General features: G+C 39.4%; 1 protein-coding gene across 3 annotated transcripts in view; it reads right to left on the bottom strand.

The window, feature by feature from the left end:
• Positions 1-3,524: 3,524 nt before the first annotated feature.
• The window catches only part of Ppp1r1c (protein phosphatase 1 regulatory inhibitor subunit 1C), a 94,783-nt gene continuing 77,071 nt past the window's right edge, over positions 3,525-21,236 (bottom strand). For all 3 annotated transcript variants that reach the window (XM_032901970.1, XM_032901971.1, XM_032901973.1), the window contains one exon: positions 3,525-4,548. In XM_032901970.1, coding sequence (XP_032757861.1) covers positions 4,460-4,548 — 89 coding nt within the window. In that variant the 3' untranslated portion in view covers positions 3,525-4,459. The remainder of the gene's footprint in view (positions 4,549-21,236) is intronic.

The following is a 21,236-nucleotide window of genomic DNA, read 5'->3' as shown; positions in this document are numbered from 1 at the left end:
GCACAGTTGAATGACAAACTCTTTCTAAATGTATTTATTCACTTGTGGGGATTGTTTCACTGCATTTGTTTACTGTTGAAGAGTAGGAAGTTCTCTCCACCACTCTCCAGTTATGGGGTTATTTGCAAAATTAACTCCCATTATTTTTGATATCATTTTAATCAAAACAGCAGAAGAGGACATAGAAAGATTATAATAGCCAGAGAGTTGGCAGGCAGCTGCTGTAAGAGTCTCTCTTATAAAACAAAAGCAGAGAGGAAGTAGAATTAGAGGAGCTGGGGAAGGAGTGGGAGTGAGTATAATCAAGATACATGGTATGGAATTCTCTAAGAATTAATAAACTATCATAAAGGAGATGTTCCCTCAGTGTAGTCTTTTTTATTCCATTTTTCCTTTTAATGAAAATAGATACTTTTCATATAATATACGCAATCATAGTTTTCCCTCCATTCCCTCCAGTTCCTCATCACCTCCTCCTCCTCCCCTCCAGGCCCAGTGTCTTTCTGTCTCCTATATGAAAAGAACAGGCCTCTAAGAGATAAAAACAAAAATGACCAAATAAAATATAAAAGCAAGAACCATCATATTGAAGTTGGACATGGCAACCTGATAGAACGAAAACAGCCCCAAGAGCAGGCAAGAGAAGCAGAGATCCATTCATTTTCACACTCAGGAGCCCCCCCCCCAAAAAAATACCAAGCTGAAAGCTATAATATATGAACAGAGGACCTGGTGCAGGCCTGTGCAAGCCCCGTGCTTGCTGCTCCAGTCTCTGGGTTCTTATGAGGCTTGCTTAGATGATTCAGAAGGCCATGTTCTCTTGTGTCCTCCATCCTGTCTGGCTCCTACATTCTTCCTCTTCCTCCTCTTCCTGAGCTCTGAGGGGGAGGGACTAATGGAGAATTTCCATTTTCTCTTTTGCTTATATTTTCCTATTATCCATTTTGCACTTGAACCTTGCTCTTAGATACAGATGAGAAGCACATGAGGTGGTGATGTTTATGACTTAAGTCTATAATGCAATTCAATGAACTCTGAAATACACTTAAGTGGCTTGTTACAACAATATCCAAATAAATCAATCTTAAAGTTTTCTCTGAATTGTATATTTTGTCTCATATTTGTGATTTGGGGTATTACTACAGTCATTGAATATGTTTTTAAATGGACTTGGAATATACCTTCACTTTAAATTGTCCCCATTGTAAACATTAATCACCATAAAAATCATAGATGTGAACATTTATACCTATTCTTATCCTATGAATAAAATCAACATAACTTGATCATGGCTAACCTAGAAATATCTTTCATACGATATAGGAAACATTGGAAATTCAAAGTGAAATGATGGGAAAATTGTTTAAGCACAGGGATGAGTTTAGAATTCTGTTTTGGAGAACAGCTCCTTAACTCAGCCCACTATAGGATGCTACAAATTCACATCATCCAGCAGTGAATACTCTGACTTAGCTTCCTGCTCTGTGGCATTCATTTCCTCATTTGTTTTTCTGTAGGAGAGACAAAATATAATCTGTAACCTTTACCCTTTTCTCCCTCCAGCACAAACAGCCAAGGATCCCAAAGTGAGTGGCAGGGGTGACAAAGAAAATTTGGGAGGAAGTGATGATGCTTTACCTAAGCACTGAAAAGGTCTAAAAAGCGGTTTCCTGACATGTGAAGGGCTAGCATAGGAAAGGAGATAAAGGCATGCTAGAGTCTTCAGTGCAGAAGAAAAGAGAACTCGTAGGGGCACAGAGGCAGCCAGTCTAGCACAGAGATGCTAATCCATTGATGAGTTGAGACATGGGCAGAATTGCTAGAGAGTGTGTGAAAGCTGATCACTAGACCCTGACGACCAAAAGACCACACAGCATTCGAGGTTCTCACAGTAGGTGAGTTCACACAGTAGGTGAGTTCACACAGTAGGTGAGGTTTACACAGATGCTTTCTGGATCTTTTTTTAGCTGTGGTAGCAGTGTCTACTTGGCTAACCCAAGCATTTCATAGCTCCTCCATCACTCAAGTCTCAAAAACAATGTAGTTCAAAACTGAATGAACCCTTTTGCAAATGGACTAAGACTGAGACAAAGACTTGGTGGAGGTTGAATTTGAATCTACGTTGGAGTGACTCAAAGCCTGTCTATTAGCTTTCATATCGTCTTATGAATGAGGTTTGGCAAATATAAAATTTGAAGGGCTTATGGGTCAGGCAGTTCCTTTGCCTGTTCACCGGAACTAAAGCCACATTGTCTCCTTATGGAAACAGACAGAGGCTTTCAGTGTAGACTGTAAGTGCATGAAAAGGAGATTGAAAGTCCACCATCTCAGCTCCAGTCTCCTTCGAACTGTAAGAATGCCCATTTCCCAAGCAAACCTTAAGCTTTAAACTGTAATTGGTTTGTTTTGAGAGTGAACAAAGGGATGGAAGAAACAACCTTCCACAAGGAAAATGTGCACCTTATGGCTTGAACCATTAACAACAGAGAGCAAAAGAAAGAAGCTGAGAAGTCAGGCTGCTCCTGTCCTCAGAGGATCACACAAAGTCAGGGAGAGCTTCAGATTCTTCCTGTTTGCCTGGGGTGGGGGAGGGGTGCACTTATAAAAGTCCCTATTCAAGAAAAGGGGGAAAGGTGGCTATTGTTTCTGTTAGTGCCCCCCAGCGAGTCTCAAACACTCTCAGAGGATGTCAGGAATGTTCTGGAAACAAAAAACCCAAAAGCATTTACAAGAAATACAACCTTAATGATGTTTTCAGTAGAGCGGAACTTGGGAAGAAAAATACTCCATAGCAGGTGGCAATAAACTCTAAAGGTTTATTGATTTAGCAAGGACAACATGGAGAGAAGAGAGAAAGATAAGAGGAGGAAGAGGAAGAGGAAAGCAGAGGACAGGATGGACACTGGGGAATAATATGCAATAATATCTTAATCGGCACATTATAAAATTTCAAATTAAAAACAATGTTATTTAAGATTTATAGTAAATTTCACATTTTTTTATTTTCTCCCATTCTTAATGTTCTCTTAATTTTTTTATGATTATTTAGTGTGCATGTGTGTGTGCGTGTGTGTATATTCACGAAACATTTCAATCTCATTAAAAACCAATGTAGAAGCAAAATTACCTATCCCCATTAAATTGTGCATTCATATACCATGAATAATTAAAATTAGCTAACGGCCAGAAATCTGAGTTAAAGTCATACTGACAAACACCCACTGTCTTATAAAACCTCACTGTACCCCCAGCTCCAGGGAAGAAATAAACTATCCTTTATTTTCATGGCTCCCAAAAGAGTAATATCCTAGGAAAAACTCATTCAAAATAGTTGTCTATATATACATACCAACAGTTAATGAAAAGAGAGGCGACAAACTTGGAAAGGGCTGAGGGCTGGTATGTAGAAGGATTTGCTGAGAGGAAAGGGAAAGATGAGATGATGTAACACTAATTTCAAAGTAACTGATTTTTTTTAAAACTCCACAAAAAGCAGTCGTCGAATTAATGGGTGAGTCTATGGCTGAATTAATAAGACAGTATTTATTCTCTCACAGAGAAGAATAATAAAACACTCGGAATATATTAAACTGCAGTAAGACTGAGGACAGAGTCTAGAGGAATATTTACATGTTCAAAGCCCTGGGTTCATTCTCTAGCACCAAGAAAACAAAAAGAAACAACAGAAAACCCAGATGAACAAAATACATTATAGATACATTATAGATGGCTTAATTTTAAAGAGTTGAAAAAAGAGAAAGCAGAAGAGATTTGCCATGTTTTATTATAAATTTAGCATTTCCTTTTCAATGATTAGATGGTGCTGAGGAGCCTACATTGGACGGCTCAGAAAATAAAGAGACATTTGTTTCTTTAAGTAGCTGTTAATGCACTACTGGAGGAAAATCATTTCATATCTGATGTGGTGTTTTGAATCAAGACAACTGACATCGTTGTCTTTTTGAAGTAAACTCTGGTTTGATCTAGACACAGAAGCATGCTAAATGCGGTTATTAAAAGCTTCCGTAAACATTCCTCTTCCATTAATCCCCACTCACACTCGTCCCAAGCACATTTGGTATTTATTTTGTACTTTTAGAGTAATGTTCTCTACATTTGACCTTAGAATGTAAATCATACCATAGGCCAGGAAGAGTTAAGCTTTTGGCAGTATCAAAGTGAGAACATTCACATAGTAGCAGATTCCTAGGTTTGAGTAGTTTAAAAGAAAAATCGCGGTAGAGTAAGTGCTATTCTTTGCTGCAAGTGGTACACAATGATGATCTGCACTCGGCTTCACAGTTCAGTCAAGGAGGCTTCCATGAGGATCGCACTGCTGAGAGGGTGGGAGCTGAGACGGAAGAGGATGCTGGAGGCGGAACTTTGGAGTACCATTGGATATTCAGAAGAGTCAACCGTCCAGTCACTTCCAAGAAGCCCTCTTGCTACAGATGGGGAATTAATGGTTCCACTTCTCTTCTTTTTCACTTGCGCTTTCTTCTTCTTCCGGGAATGCCGATCCATTCTGGCCTTTCAGGTGCTTAACCCCTGAAATTACAAAAAAAAAAAAATGTGCAAAATTCAAATGAATTTTATTCCTGGCAGATCTACTGCTTTGCTGAAAGAGTTAATAAAAATGTGGAGTGGAAAACTTTTCTCTGTGTGTGTGTGTGTGTGTGTGTGTGTGTGTGTGTGTGTGTGCGTGCGCGCGTGTGTTTCTCCAAGAATCTCAACAATGTATCCTACATAAAGCCTTTCATTCACTGAGCAGTAAAAGCACACCCAGACAAATTTCCGTTAGAGATAGGATGTCTTTTATAACTGCATCTTCTCCTTCAAGAATTGCATCATAGTCTATTAAACCCTGTTAATTAAAGATCTACTCTCTGGATCTTATTAACATTCTGATGTATCATTCAGTGAAAATATTGCTTTTGCTCTCACGGAACTCAATTACAAGGAAGGCCTTACAAAGTCATAATACCACAGGGATGTCTGCCATTTTTGTAATGTGTAAACAAAGAAAGTAACAGTCGCAATATTCTTTGCCCTTTTTTTTTTTTCAACCATAACATACCCTCTGGATCATGAAACCCTTTTGTTCAAAATTCTTCAGTAACTGGGCCCGCGGAGTGGAAGAGCCTATACGTATAGCTTTGCTTATACCCTCTGCTCAGGTGATCTGGGCTCTCCCTCCTGGGGGACCTCGTTTCTCACAGGATTTTCTTTCCACCTTTCCTAGTAATTTCTGCTCTAACTATCCCCTGACCACTCCTGGCTCACTTAAGCTTCTAAGTGTTTCCCCTCTTGCTGTCAAAGCCAAAAACCAGTCTCCTCCTCACACTCTCTCTTCCATTCACCCATCCTGATGTCAGCTCTTCTCTCCTGAAGGAGAGCACAACTCCCTGCTTGGAGCCAGGAAGTTGTCTCTCAGATCCACCTGCTACACTTAACCCTTTCTGCATCAATAACCTTATAGAACTTTGTTATATCTGTCTCATTAGACAAAACTCATTGATGGCAGAGACTATGTAATTCACATTGGAATACCAGGCTGGATGCTGACCCGACAGTATGTGTTCATTAACAATTAATCTAACAGATTGACTGAATTAATTAATTAATTTAGTATATGCCCTGCCAATTTCTCAATAATTTATCTTCTGATTTCTTTTTTTAATTACAAAGCAAGATCACTACTTCATCCACATTTGATAAGCAAAATTGTCTTCAAGTTCTGCTGACTATAATCTGTTCAGACAAGCTGATATCTGCATATGTGACAGTTTTTATACTTTTTTTACATTTTTGACAATTGTTTTATGTAATTTTTTAAGAATCGTGAAAAATATTCAAGCTAAAACTGAAAATTAAAAGCAAGATATCACTCATGTTTTGTGTAAAACCAAGACTCAAGAGAATTCATATGCACTGCTGCCATCAGACTCAGTGCACAATTTGACAAGAAATGATATCTGGACTTGGCGTGTTATCTTGCAAAAATATATGACCGGGGTAATGATATTTTAATATGCATATACAGACACTCACTATTCCTATTAGCACAGGACTATAGAGAAAAATTATTATTTGGAATTGAAAATTACCTCATTACAATAAATTACATGGGAAAGAGGACTAAGTGTTGAGGAGAAAGGAAGGGAATTCATTGCATCCAACCAGACACTCGCTGGAGTTTTGCATGCATAGCTTACTAAGCCTCAGAAGTCTGTGATGGAAATACCTGGTGGGGGCAGTGACATTTTGAGAACACAAGTGATCCACTCTGAGCTGTAAGGGTGCGTGGTTCTCAGGGCAGTTCTAAGACACCTTCTGTGTGTGCTGGGTATATTAAACCACAGATTCCATTGTCAAGGAATCTCAGCTGAATTTTAACTTTTCTAAGATTCTAAGACACACTTTCTAGTCATTCACTTCAATGTGTCATAGGTTTACAGCACTGATAGTGAACCTGGTGCAGAGGCTCTTAAGGTCCCTTAAAATGGGTGGGTGTCCAGTATCACGCTACTGTCACCCAGCACTCAGTTTCCTGAGCAGAGGTTGACTGTCCCTCCCCAAGTTTGGTAAAGTACCACTGACCCAAACACATGTTCTGTTCATCTACATGGTAATGAAACTGAGTTTGAGAATTTAAATACATAGTAATGATCTCATTGACATTAATATGGGCAAGTGGGAAAACTCTAGAAAACAAGATATCAGCATACTTAACTGTTAGCCAGTCACGCCCACAGCTGAGTACAGGTCTGTCTGCTTATCCTGATTTGAATTGTATTTGTTTTTTATAATAATGATGAGCATAAATGTATATGAGACGTACTCTTTCTGAAATAAAACCACTTTAAAATGAAGTGTTCCCCAGGGAAAAGCTTTGAGGAGGCAGAACTGGATACATGTCAGCACAGAGAGGTCCTGTAGAACACCTTCCACCTTTTGTTGTTGTTGTTTTTATACAGCTTGCCTTCATGCCTTTTTTCAGTTGAAGAATGTATAGTTTATTAACGTCTGTCTGGAAACCTCTTTGAATCACTCTTCTCCAGTTACCCATCAGCAGTATTCATTTGGTTATAGGTCCAGTGATATTGAAACTAAAGTGTGGAGTCTGCTGGTGTATATCTCATATGCCTTTCTCCACACAGCTTTCATGCATGATTTGTGTTTCAATGACCTTTAAATACTCGTTCAACATTTGTGCAACCCCATAGATAGAGCATAAACTATTCAGGAGGCATTGATGCTGAGAGGTACGTGAGAAATGCCTTTCCCCTGTACACAGCCTATGATGGATCACATTTTAGTTAGAAGCCAGGACAAGTGTAGACTCAGAGTGTGCACAGGCAGGAGACAAAGGAGCTTCAGAAAGCACAACGGAGGTGCCTTTCCCACAGTAACATGAACGCACAGAAAGGGGATCATACATAAGACAAGGCTCTATAGCATGCATCTGTGAGCTTTAGAAGAAAATAGAGTTGAAGGCAAGCAAGGTAGACTGAGTCAAAATAGAACCAATGCCATGGACAACACTTGCACGTGATATCCCTCTTACCTCTGTGAAGCAGGTTGTTTGATAGGCAGAGACAGGAGAACCGACCCAGTTTATACTCAACTTGGTCTAAATAGTGAATTCTAGGCTAGCTAAGGACATATAGTATGACGATGTCTCAAAAAAAATAGTATAGGGTTCCTTTGACTGACTGTAGTTCGATGACCAGTTTTCACATGACACTGTAGGACTATAGGGATATTTGTTGCCAGGAGAAGAGAATGTGGCTTTATAGGGATGTTCCCAATGACAGAGTCAGTAGTTTAGAAAAGAGACTTGGTCTGCTGCCTGCAGACTGCATATATCAGAAGAATTCTTCTATAGGAACTGTACATGAGAATGGAAAGTTCAGGATCCAGAAAAATCAAGAGAAAAATAACAAAGACTTTGAATTTCTAGAATATTGGAGGAAAGTCAAAGCAAGTCTATATAGCAGTTATTGGCAGACAGAGGGTCATGGGTTGACAATGAGGTAAAAAGTGGGTTATGTTCAATACAGGGAAGTTGGACCCCAAATCTCTTGTTCATTTAGCAAGATCTATCTGTGATTTTTGTTTGTTTTGATTTTAATTTTTGAGCAAGGGTCTTACACTGAATACAGTCTGGTCTGGAACTTATTATGTAGCCCAAGTTACATTTGAAGTTATGGAAATATTCTTCCTTGGCTTCCTGAATAATGCTGGGATTGTGGGCTTGAACTATCATGCTCGGCTCAAATGCACATTATAAAAATAAATTCATAAGTGCATTGGGTAAATATAAAATTAGAGTTTGTTTGTTTTGAGTTGTTTGTTTGGTTGGTTATATTTTGTTGTTTCTGTTGTGGTTATTGTTTGGTTTGGTTTCTTTCGTATGGTTTTGTTTTTGTAAAAGCACATTCTTTTAGGTCTTAGCAATCATTCTACATTCCTCTAGGGAATCTGTAAGTATATTTTGGAGCACACATCATCCATTTAAAAATCTAACTTTTTTAATTGTATTTATACCTTTTCAAAGAAAAAGCCCCATAATTTTCAACAGATCTTGACAAGGTCTCTGATCTCCAAATAATTATAAGTAGAAGTACCAACCAATCAGATCCCTCCAGTTTAAAGAAGAAGTGACATTTCCTAGTTAGTTTCACCAAGAAAACATTGGATGAACTAAGGCACAAACTTTAGTTCTTTGCACCTACTGGAGTGGTCACTTTGCCTGAGTTACAAGAGTGTTATTCCACTATCAGTGAATTTTTACTAAGTTAGAACCATGAGAAAAACACAGTGATTCAAGTTCAAGGGGCTATTTTCATCCTCAAAGACCTGTGTAAAGCAGATTTCAATGTAACCTTTTCCATAATCTTGGTTTTAGTGGAATCTGTTGTCAAAAGAAAAAAAAATGTTGAATTTAACCTAACTTGTAGACACTCTTTAAACATAACCACTTTACAAATACCGATCAAGTTATAAGAATAGAGGGATCTTTCTGTTGTATCCAAACCTCTGGACCAGACTCTAGACATAAAAAATGTGGTCATTTAGTCTTCAGAGACAGAACTAAGCAGTTTGATTTAAATATAATAAGCCCCATCTGGGAACTATACAAAAGTAGAGATCAGATAGGATGTGGGCTTAGGGGTGATGATTTAATTTAGTAGAAAAGTGTTACAGATGAGTACAGTATGTGATGCTGATGGGTAACACTGCGCTCCAATGTGCGGGATAGCAATTTAGACAGCTGTGTATAGAGCAATCAGCTGGTTAGTGGCAAGCCTGGTGTTCATGCAAACAGTGTTTACAAAACAGGTGCCACTACAGTGCTGGATGAAGGTAATGGGATTATGTATGGTCCAGGTATAGGAAGAAAAGTTATGGGAGAGTCTGTACGTTCTGCTCATTTATTTCTGCAAGCCTAAAACTACTCTAAAATTAGTTTAGTGTGCTCTCTTGCTCAATTATGTTCATAGCAGCTTTATTCATAATAGCAAGAAACTGGAAACAACCTAGATGCCCCTCAACTGAAGAATGGATAAAGAAAATTCAGTACATCTACACAATGGAATACTATTCCGATATTAAAAACAAAGACATTATGAGTTTTGCAGACAAATGGCTGGAACTTGAGAATATCATCATGAATGAGGTAACCCAGTCCTAAAAGGACATACAGGGTATGTACTCATTTATAAATGGATATTAGTCATAAAATACAGGATATCCAAGCTAAAGAAGAAAGAAGGCACAAGTGAGGATGCTTGAATCTCATGTAGAAAGGGGAATAAAATAATCATAAGAGGCAGATGGAAGGAGGGAAGTGGAAGGGAAAGGAAATGGTGAGGAGAATGGGGGTGCAGGGTCAGGTGTGAGGAATGATAGGGGAGATGGTTAGATGGCCATGAAAATGAATGGAAAACTACAACTGACAGAGATGAGGAGGGAAGGGGCATCTCCAGGAGGAGACAGAGAACTGGGATAAGGGAGACATCCAAAAATCAATGGTGGTGACCTTAGCTGTGACTCACAACATTGGGGATATGGAACCTGAAAAAGCCACCTCCTGTAGCCAGACAGAAAACCCAGTGGAGCAATAGAGAGACCAACCCACTCAAAAAACTTTCAACCTCAAATTTATCCTGTCTACAAGAAATGCAGGGTAGGGCAACAGAGCAGAAACTAAGGAAATGGCCAACCAAAAACCTGCCCAACTTGAGACCAGTTCTGTCGACAAGCACCAACCCCTAACTTTATTAATGATACTCCATGCACAGACAGGAGCATGTTGTCCTCTCAGAGGACAGCAGGGACTGGACCTAGGCCACCCACACACACGTAGCAGATATGTAGTTTGGTCTTCATGTGGGTCTCAAACAACTAGAGCGGGGGGCTATCCCAAAAGGCTGTTGTCTGTCTGTGGGATATGTTCTTCTAGGTGGGCTTTCTCGCCTGGCCTCAGTGGGAGAGGAAGCACCTAGCCTAACAGAGATTTGAAGTGTCAGGGTGGGGAGTTACCCAGAGGGCCCCTCCCAATCCGAGGAGAAAGGGAGGGGGGAAGGGAAGGATTGTGGGAGGGAGTGACCAAGAGGGAGCAGTGAATGGGATGTAAAGTGAATGAGTAAAAAAGTAAATAAAGCTTAAAAAAAAAAAGAATAGTGTGCTGCGAGGCAGAGGTTTGAATGTCTATTATGGGGGTAACTCAGAGTTTCCTTGTGAGCACAGAGCTTCAGCTTGGGATGAAGGTTTCTCAATATGAGGCCATTCATTCCTGACTCAGTCTTTTAACTTTCACCATATCTTCCATCATTTTATAATTCAGTCTTGGCAAGCAGTGTGTTTCTAGGAATGTATTCTTCTCTACTTGATCATGCAATCTGTTGACATAACTCTTCTATTGTTTTATCTGGTGTATTTTGACAGTACCATTGGTAATCTCTCTCTCTCTCTTTCTGTTTATAATTTTATCTGCATGAGTCCTATTGTTTTTAATCCGGGGTAATATAGAGATTTGTTGATTTATCACCTCAACACTTTATTCTGCGGATCTTGACTGCTGTGTCTTGATTGCACTTGTTTCTGCTTTGATCTTTATTATTTCCTTTGTTTTGTTTGCTTTGGATTTAGTTTGATTTTTATTTTTCTAGTTGTTTGAGGTGTGAAGTTGGGTAGATCTATTTGAACTCTCCTTTTCCTTAATGTAGGCTTTTATGCCTATAAACTTCCCTTTTATAATTATACTTCTGTATTCCAACAGTTCAGCAGTGTGTATGTTTTCAGTTTTATTTTCTTCAACATACAATTAGATTGAGCTTTAATTTCCACTTGTATCTCTAGATTGTTCAAAAGTAATTTAATTTCCATGCGTTTGTTAATTTTCCAAAGTTTCTCCAATTATTATTTTTGTTTTCTATTATTGTAGTATGAAAAAGATGATTAGTGTGGATGGAGACTCTTGCTGAATTCTCATTTTGAGGACTAGAGTCATACTTACCAGAAACTTGAAGAATCTTCATAATTAGGTTCTGTCTCCTGACACATCTCCCCACCTCCATAAACTTGGTGTGACATTCTGACTTTTCACACATAGACCTTCTCCTGTCTCAGGGCCATGTTCCCCTCTCCTCCCCTCTGAATTCTCTTTCCTCTGAGGGACCAATAAGGTGTGTTCCTTCACCTCATTGAAGTTTGGAGGTCATCATTTCATAGTGATCTCCCTAACATCTCACCTAAAACATGTTTTTCTCTTTGGGAGTCTTTCCGATCACCACAGTCAACAAAGGAATGGTCTGCAGGAAGCAAGAAGGTAGTTTGGTTCAACACAACTCAGTAGCCAGTGTTGGTTCAGACATTGAGAGTCAGACCCCCAGTAGTTTATTTTCAGAATATTTAAGAACAGCACAATTTAGTAAGAGAAAAAAAAGTCCTGGTTATAACTTAGTCCTTCATGTACAACACAGCTTAAGGCAAGACTACATCAAAACTCTTCGTAAAGTACGAGTGACATCTACCATAAAGATAGGTTCTGGAGATTGTTGAAGACAAGCTCCAGAAGGGGAAGGATCCAGTGTGGTCTCAGCAAAGTCACTTGGTTATTAACCACATTCGATTCCAGCTTTCTCAGCAGAAAACAGGTTATACACTTCTCTCTTTGAAGAGACAACCCTGTGTATTTAATGTGACTGGTTCCCTAGTGCTTAGCTGTGCCCACAAGGACCTGCATACCTCCTACACTGCCTGTTTCTGAATATCATATTTGCTTGGTTGTGGACCTGTGGAACACATTCCCTCCTCAGGATGTTACCATGATGGAACCGGAACCAATGTCTGCTGATTCACCAGCTCACCCATAGAGTCTAGACAGAGGACTGAAGCCCATTCATACCCTAGGTGTTTTAACTAATGACTGGCTTTAACTTTACTTTCATTGAAACTCGTACTCTAAGTATGGATAGATTTAAATGTAGTTCCCCACCCCCCCATGGGCAAACTTCTTTCTAATCAATTCAATCTTGCACAGCTAATTATTTTTAGCATATAGAAAATGATGGATAGTTTGACCTGTATTTAGCTTATTCTTCTTAGGCTGCTGCATGATCTTACTCCACCAATCCAGACATTATCTGGACTTCTACTTAGTGACAGGGAACCTTTCAAGAGGAAAAGAGGGAGAGAGAGAGAGAGAGAGAGAGAGAGAGAGAGAGAGAGAGAGAGAGAGAGAGAGAGGGCAGAGAGAGAGAGAGAGAGAGAGAGAGAGAGAGAATGCTTTCTCTGTGTTTATTATTGCTTTGATCATTGAACACAATTAATCTCATTGAATCTATGGCTTTTTCCAGGCAAGTGATGTAAATGTATCTAAGTGTGTTCTGGTCACCTCCATAATTCTTCCACTAAAACTCTTTCATTGGAAAAATGAACCCTGATGCATTCATCTCAATATCTTCCCAGTTCTCTCTGTATCCTAAGGCTATTTTCTTTCGCTCTCTGTGGCTACCTCAGCTCAATGGATCTCTCATTCCCAAGCCTGCTGACCCCCGGGGGAACTTCTGAATGAGCAGATTGTTCTGCTTTCTGTCCTCTGTTTGACCTGTGCATACACAGGTCAGGCAGCTGCTTGGCTGACCTGTCTCTCCTGCCAGATTTACAGCTGTTTCCAGGCAGGCTTGCTCTCTGGCTGTTCCTCTCAGTAACAGAACTTCACTGTTCTCACCACAGGGCTCCCTGACCTGTTCCCCTCTGCGGTTTGCTGCCCTTCATCGGTCTGTCCCATACGTAAAATCACCCTCCCCTTCCTTTTAGACAGATCTTTGACTAGCTCCTGAGCAGTACCTTTGTTTTTTTGTTTTTTTTCTTTTGTACGATGTAACTGTATGTGATACAGAGAAGCACTCATTGCTCAAGTTTTATAAGGAATATAAGGAATCAATTTACATTGATCATATGAACTAAAAATTGATATAGTCTTTCCTTAAAAAATACTTTTCTGTTATTTAATGGTAGTCACTAGAAAAGGAATGTTCTCATGTCTCATTTACATGCTCTTCCAATACTAGTATCATTTATTCGGGATTTATTTATTTTATCATTCATCCATTCATTTACATCTTTTGACACAGGGTCTCCTGTAGCCTAGGCTGGCCTTCAAGTCACTATGTAGATAATGATGACCTGAACTCTTGATCCTTGCTCTACCTCTCAAGTGCTGGGTGAAAGGTATAAACCGACATACACAGCAGGGGTTTTCTTAATAACAAAATTAGAACCATTCCCCAACCACACAAAAATTATACTATTAAATTTGTGGTTTTAAGATATAAACTTTTGAATTGCTAAGTATTTCTGTTTTACTTTCACTATAGATACGTTGCACTGTTGATAAAAGTTTATCATTACTCAAAGGAAGTTGTTTTAGAAAAATTTCAGACTGTTTCAAGAATATTGGCACTTTTTTTTAACCCAGGCAGAATCTCATTGAAACCCCAGTGGAAGAAGAGTTCTCCTCAAACAAGCTTGTCAGTTATGCCCAGTGATCCTGGTCATTGTGAATCATCCCTCAGACTTACTGTGCATCTAATCTATCTGCCTTAATTTGGAAATTGATTCTTATTTTTCTGTGCTATGGATGATGACCTTGAACTTTGATCTTCTCCTGCTCCTACCTCCCAAGTACTGCAGTTTAAAGAGGGCCACCATACCATATGGAGCTGTGAGGAATTTGGGGATGCAATGAAGTCACTAGAATGTTTACTAAACTCGCACAAACTCAATCCCCAGTGGCTCACCAACAGGTGAATCAACATCCCCTGCCTGACTGAATGAGACGTCCACAGGGTGAGTCATTATCTTTCCCCTTGACCTCGCTGAAGCAGTTCGCCGTGACACACTATTTAAATGATAGGTCGAGGAAGATGCCAATTGTTTTTGATTTAAGGAAATAACCAAGGACTAGTAACACAGGTAAAACTGACAAGCAAAGACAAGAGAGAGAGGCCTTGATGCTATTTGCTAAGGCTCAGCTGCCTCCTTTATCTCCAGCAATTTGATTTCCTTTAATAACATAAAAAACTCATTTCTAATTTGCAATACATTTCACTTTGGCCTAAACTAATTTTGTTAGGTGTTTGACTTGTGAAATCCAAAGCATCCAGATGAATCCTTTTCCCCTTAGTTTCTATCTTCATTGGAGTCTGTTTTTGAGGTGGAAGGGGACAAGGAAAGATAACTCGTGTGTGTGTGTGTGTGTGTGTGTGTGTGTGTGTGTGTGTATTTGTGTGTGTCTATAAGGAAGGTCACAGGACAACTTCTGCTGCCATACCTGAGGAGGCACTTACCTTGACCTTGAGACAAGTCTCTCATTTGACCTGGAGATCTCTTACTTGGTTTTTGCTGCCTTGCCTCCAAACCCCAGACATCCCCATGTCTGCACCTCTCAGCACTGGGATGATAATCACACGCCATCATAACCAACCTTTGTTTTTTTCACCTGAGTTCAGGTCCTCATTCTTACGGAGCAAATTGTTTACCAGCTAAAATATCCCTCCAGCCTACGAAATATTTTGTGTTTCTTTTTCTTTATTTCCAGCTTTGAATAAAACTTTATGATGAGATAAAAAAAAAAACAAAGAAAGAAATTCCTGCATTATATCTCAGAAATACCCAACAAGTCACATCTAAACCTTTAAATTGTGACCAAAAGTACAGTATCAGCTTGGGCAAAAGGAATGATGGTTTCGGCATTGTTGAAACTTATGTGATATTGGAATGAATTCTGAATAAATGATTCTATGTGATACATCATTTATTGCACATTTTTCACTTTTTTGCCAATGGCTTCTTGATGTTTATTTTCTACTACGGAAATTGTGTTAGACAAAAAAAAATCTGAGCGATTTTCTTATTTAAATAAAAGTAGGTCATAGAGACAACTTCCAACATCACTAACTCATGGCCCGATAGCTGGTGAACAGTGTACAATGTGGTGGTGATCCAGTAAGTATCGTGAAGGGAATGAGAGCCTTGGGGGTAAGGAAAGTGATGGCTAACTATTGGACATTGCCAAAGACCAACTGTGAGCAATTATCAAAGCTGCTCCTCTTACCTGAGAAGTTACCAAAGAACTCAACAGAGAATGGTAATGTTCATTTGGCATTTGAAACAAATAAGAAAGTTAGAAAAACTCAAAAAAATTGAATATCCATTTACGGAATGACTGAATGTTTACAAAATATTGTTTTGGATTCTTGTCCTTCCTTTTTGTCTATGGAACAAATGCTTTCTATCAGATTGTGACATGCCATAAATAGTTGACTGTTTATGACAACCGGTGAGGAACCTCTCAGTATCTGGATGCTGAAAATCTACAATGCCAAACTTGTACCCATGTGTGGGGTGGGGTGGGTAGGCACGTCATGGTCATTGTTATTGATCTGATCTGTCACAGTTTTCTGAGTCCTCCTGAAAGCGCCTGGGAAGGATGCTCAGCAGGTTAATATGATGGAACTGCAACACCAGCATCTGACACTGGAGAGCAGAAAGAGCCCAGTTCTCCAAAATAACGCCTGACCCACTGTCATAGAATCAACACTTCAAAAGGTGAATGAATTGGGTTAAGAACTTTTGCCTTATCTACCATACTAAACTGACCTCTACAACCAATGAACAATTTTTTCAAGCAGGAGAACAACTTTTTTTCTCTTCTATTTTAAAAATTAACTTTACATCCCTAACTTTGCCTGCTAATCCCCTTAGTTCCCCCTTACACAGTCCCTCCCCCATCTATCCCCTTCTCCTGTGAGAGAATGGAGCTTCCCCCTGCCCACCCCCCCACCCCCCAGGTATCTTCTCTACCTTGGGAGATCAAGCACAACTATTGGAAAGTAAACTACTTTCCCAGCAGAATGCTGAATGTGCTTTCTAACAATCCCTCCAGTCTGGACTCATGAATTTTCATGATATAGGAATAAATACATTTATTCCTCATTGGCATAAGCATGTCAATTGTAATAGTCCTATTTTGATTGATAAAAATATGTTTGAACCTAGTTTTTTAATTTAATGTTGTTTTTTATTTTTTACTTCTTCATTTTATATTCCACCCACTGCCCCTCTCCTAGTTGGTCACCCTTCTCACAATCCTTCCTTTCTTCTTTGAGTGGGTGGGGCTGCCTGGGTTTTCCCCCCTACCCTGGCACTTTAGTGATTTAAAATTATGGTCTGAAACTGAAAATTTTTGCAACAACCCAGTACAATGAGGTCTCACATGCATAGAAGATAGAGTACAAGACCTGGCACTGAAAACTGAAGCCACATACTGTGATACATAACACATATACTATGTTTTTTCTGGCAGATACCTTACCTGTGAATGAGTTTGCTTATAAAATAAGCACACATACTGACAATAAAACCATGCTATAGTGCTTTATTTAAGAGGTGGATATTTTATTTTGGTAATTTTCCATTTAACACTTATAATCTCCACTGACTCCTGACAAATTAAACCTTGGAACTTTGTTTATTGAGACAGTGTGGCCTGTACCCCAGGCTGGTTACAAATTTGGTAAGTAGCTGAGGATGACCTTGAACTCCTCACCTCTTGCCTCTACCCCGAGCATTGATCTTACAGGCCTGTGCCACCACGCCTGACTTACGCAATATTTGGGGCCGCACCATCCATTTCCTTTGGGCCAGAATCCCGTTTTAGTGACAGGCTATTTTTAACTGATCGCATCCATTCTCTCTGCTCTATATCATGATTAATGAGCCTTTTGCCAACTTTTCTTTACTGAGGAATATGAACTCCTTCCTCAGACCTCAGAAGAAAAGTGCAGATAACAAGGATGTTAGGTCAGGTGCCAAGGCCTTGACGGGCAAAAATGGTTCAGGAACTTAACACTTCGCACTGCCTTTTATCACAGTTAGAGGGCTGCGTACTCTTTGCAGATTGGTTATAACTAGGGAAAATGAAAGAGACATTTTCTAGGATAGTGCTAATTTCAAATACTCAAAAAATACTTTCCCATAAATATGGAAATGTCTCAGGAATTCCAACACCTCTTGAATTATTTCTCTCCCAAGATTATTGCACAATCACAAGTGTTCCTCATCCTGATTTTTTTTCCCCTAGACAATATGGTGAAAGGATCCTTTGGAAAAAGGATCATGGGGAGACAGAGTACATATGCTTATGAACTGGTGTGTTGCAATCAAACTATTCCCCTACAAAGTTATTTTAGGGAACTTAGTGTAATCACTGTTACTTTTAGATCTTTATTTTAAGTTAATACTTTGAATGTAAATAACAATGTGTCAATAGCGTATGTTGGGACAAAACAACTTGTACTTTTTTTTTTTTTTTTTTTTTTTTAGCTATCACACATTGGAAGAAGCCACATCCATCATATTTAAAAAACTCCAAAGGTGATGAGAATCTCTGCTTCCTGCTTCCATTCTTCAATAAACTCTAAGAAGTAACTATGCCCCACCCTCAAATTTAGATAATGTTTGGAAATCAATTTGCATGTACACAAGTATAGATACCACAATGTAGGGGTTGTTTTAATGCCATTAGCGACAATGCAAAGCTTACGGGGGAGAAAGATGCACACTTGTTATTCTATTTTTCGCAGGGAGTCAGTCATTTTAATCATTTTCATCCTGCAGCACAGGTAACTCCGTGAGCAACTGGGATTTCATATTAGGAGAACCATATAGAATACTCTGTATGCAGCACAGCATTGAGCGATAGTATACATGTTAAGAAAGTCATGCTCTTCCTGCGAGGAGAGGAGGGAAGGAGTAAGCAGACACAATGTCTGAGAGGAGGAAAGAGGAAGGAAGCTCATCATTTGATAACTTGGAACACGGAAGTGATCTTGAGATGAAAGATGTCTCAGGGACTTTAAGGATTTGCTCAGGGGCACTTAATACCAAGTCTCAATTTGTACTGTGATTTTGTCAGTAAATCCTGCATTGCTCCTCTACATCAGCGCCAGAAATTCAGTCCAAAATATGAAGAGAAGAAGAGGAGAAAGGAACATAAGCCGACCTTGTGGTGGTTATTTCGGGGAAAGCTTCAGTGCTCCTTCAATGCACTGGGATCCAGGAATGCAGAACGAACAGATCATTTCAAGCCCAAACCAGACTGGCCTAGTTTCTGTGACCAAATAACTTTCAAGTTACAGTGGATAGGATATACAGAACCAAAAATAATCTCTTCAGTCCCCATCCTTTCCAAGGGAAGAGTAAAGCCACCCCCTCTAAGTCCTCAGAGTGGAGTATCTTATTGCCCCACTTAGAACCAGTATGTGTGGGACAGCAGGTTCCTAAGTCACTTGCTTTGCATGAGGGATTCATATCGTTGTGTTTCCTACGAGTGTCGTCAGAACACAGGATGTTACACAGTGAGTCTACCTATGCAGAAATGTGTGAACTCCCCTCCGACGCTGGTTGTTTAATATCCCACTCAAAGAGTTAGCTTTTGAATGATTCTAATGCAAAACTCCTTTCAGCAAAGTGCTCTTTAAATCTCCAATCAACACTAGAAACTCATTAGTTAGAATACAGTAAGTTAGAAGTATTTTCTTCTGAGAAATGAGAAGTATTTAAGAAATGTCTCTTAGTGAGGGGTACTGAACTGTTGCCCTTGTTTTGCATAAATAGTGTTTAAAAATCTAGCAGTGGTATATCTTCCTCAGAGTGGAACACATCCTCAGGAACCTGATCTCTTTTGTGCAAGCATTTCGTGGACTTTGCTTGTTAGAGAACCTAAAAGGACTGAAGGTTGAGACACTGAAATTTCAGTGTATATGATTCTAATATAAGGAACTGTGTGTTAAGAAATGGTCACACATGTGGAAACTGAGGACAGGGTTAAAGGGAAGAGACCTATAGGCAGCCTTCAGTCCCTGTAGGGGAGATGACAAAGTAACTGCCATGTTTTCATCTAAAGGGAATGCTGGATGCCCCTTGAACTGTTTAGGAAAAGGGATGACATCATTGAAGACAGAAAAATGGAACTTTGTATAAAGCTACACCTAATTATGAAGATAAGTCATTTTACCCAGTAGTAAATCATAAGACTTTTCAATTCCAAAGGTTACTGCCCTGGACCTGGAGGCCAAATGGAGTCTGAACAAATAAAGACTGCTAAGTTCCTGTCAGTTTATTACAATTACACCACACCCATGACTGTCTTTTTATTCTGTAGACTTCACTTAAAAACTCTTTCCCTGGGCCTTTGGTTCCTCTTTTCTTAAGTCTTCTGGGTCATAGAATATTTTTTGTGAATGAGTTTATTCTGCATTCCTCTTGTTACAGGATGTCAGCTGAGAACATTGTGATGGGTAGGGAAAAAAGTTATTTATTCTCCTCTATTCCTGCACAGGGGCACAACTTACTTATAGCTGAGTACCATCTGCATCATGAATTGTGTACACTACCAGCTAATGTGGCCAAGCAAGAATGATGAGTGAAACAGGTGAGTATAGAATATGGTACTCAAACATGAAAAGCAGCTGTCAGTTCAGGTTTGAATTTACAAGAACAAGTGGCAGGAACTTTGCGATAGAAACCCTCTGCTTCCTTTTGGATGAAATTGTGTGTGGGTGGTGTTGGGGACCTGCAACTCAAATGCTGGGGTTACTCATCATGTGAGCCAAATATTTCACAAGAATCCCACATTATATTTTCCAAGCAGAGACTATAATTTTGTGTTAAGTCTAGGGTTTAACAATGTTTAAATTTAAAATGTTTCACAATGTAAATAAACCACGGCACTCCTTAAGTGAGGCTGTATCTTTCTACATATGACCATTGATTTCAGTTGTGAATATGTAACTTTCAGTATATTTTGAGTCTCACATTGGTCCCTCTTCGTCACACCTTAACTATTTCTGTTATGTATAAAAATGAAGCCCCTTAGCAGGTTTGAATATGGTCTAGAAACTATGAGGCCCTCAACCATGCACGCAAAGATATTCAAGACTAAGCTAACATTTCTTTCCAGTTCAAAAAAATATTTTCGGTATGCCACATGCTAGGGGTTTGAAATTTATGAATGAATAAAAGATGACAATCTCTTCCTTCTGAATTTCCCAAAGTCTTGGTGGACACTGACATCTAAGAGGTAAGTAGCAGTTCTGGAAGGTGAGAAGATGCCAAGAGGAATGAGAGTAGACATGAAAAGGAAGAGAAAGGAAACAGTGCTGCACAGGCAGAGGATATGCAGCCCTGTCACCTAGGCATTGAGCCAAGAGAATGTGAAGCAAAGCAGGGGTAACCAGAGTGTGACAGGCATCTGTAAGATGTCCACACCCCTCCCACCCCAACTCTCCTCACAGGAATTTGCCTTTGTATTCTACCTAGAACTCAGTTCTGGTCTGTTCTATTCTACTGCATTCTATCGCATCGCATCGCATCGCATCCTATCCCATCCCGTCCCGTCCTGTCCCGTCCCGTCCCGTCCCGTTCTATTCTATTCTATTCTACTGTTCTGTTCTGTTCTGTTCTGTTCTGTTCTGTTCTGTTCTGTTCTGTTCTGTTCTGTTCTGTTCTGTTCTGTTCTGTTCCGTTCCATTCTATTTTATTCCTTTATAAACTATTCTATTCTATTCTATTCTTATTCTATTGTGTTCCATTCTAAACTATTCTATTCCATCCTATTCTATTCCATCCTATTCTATTCTATTCTATTCTATTCTATTCTA

Source organism: Rattus rattus, chromosome 5, assembly GCF_011064425.1.
Source record: "Rattus rattus isolate New Zealand chromosome 5, Rrattus_CSIRO_v1, whole genome shotgun sequence".
Taxonomy (NCBI): Eukaryota; Metazoa; Chordata; class Mammalia; order Rodentia; family Muridae; genus Rattus; species Rattus rattus.
Note: the sequence above shows the minus strand (reverse complement) of the source record. Positions and strands in the feature narration are given on the sequence as shown.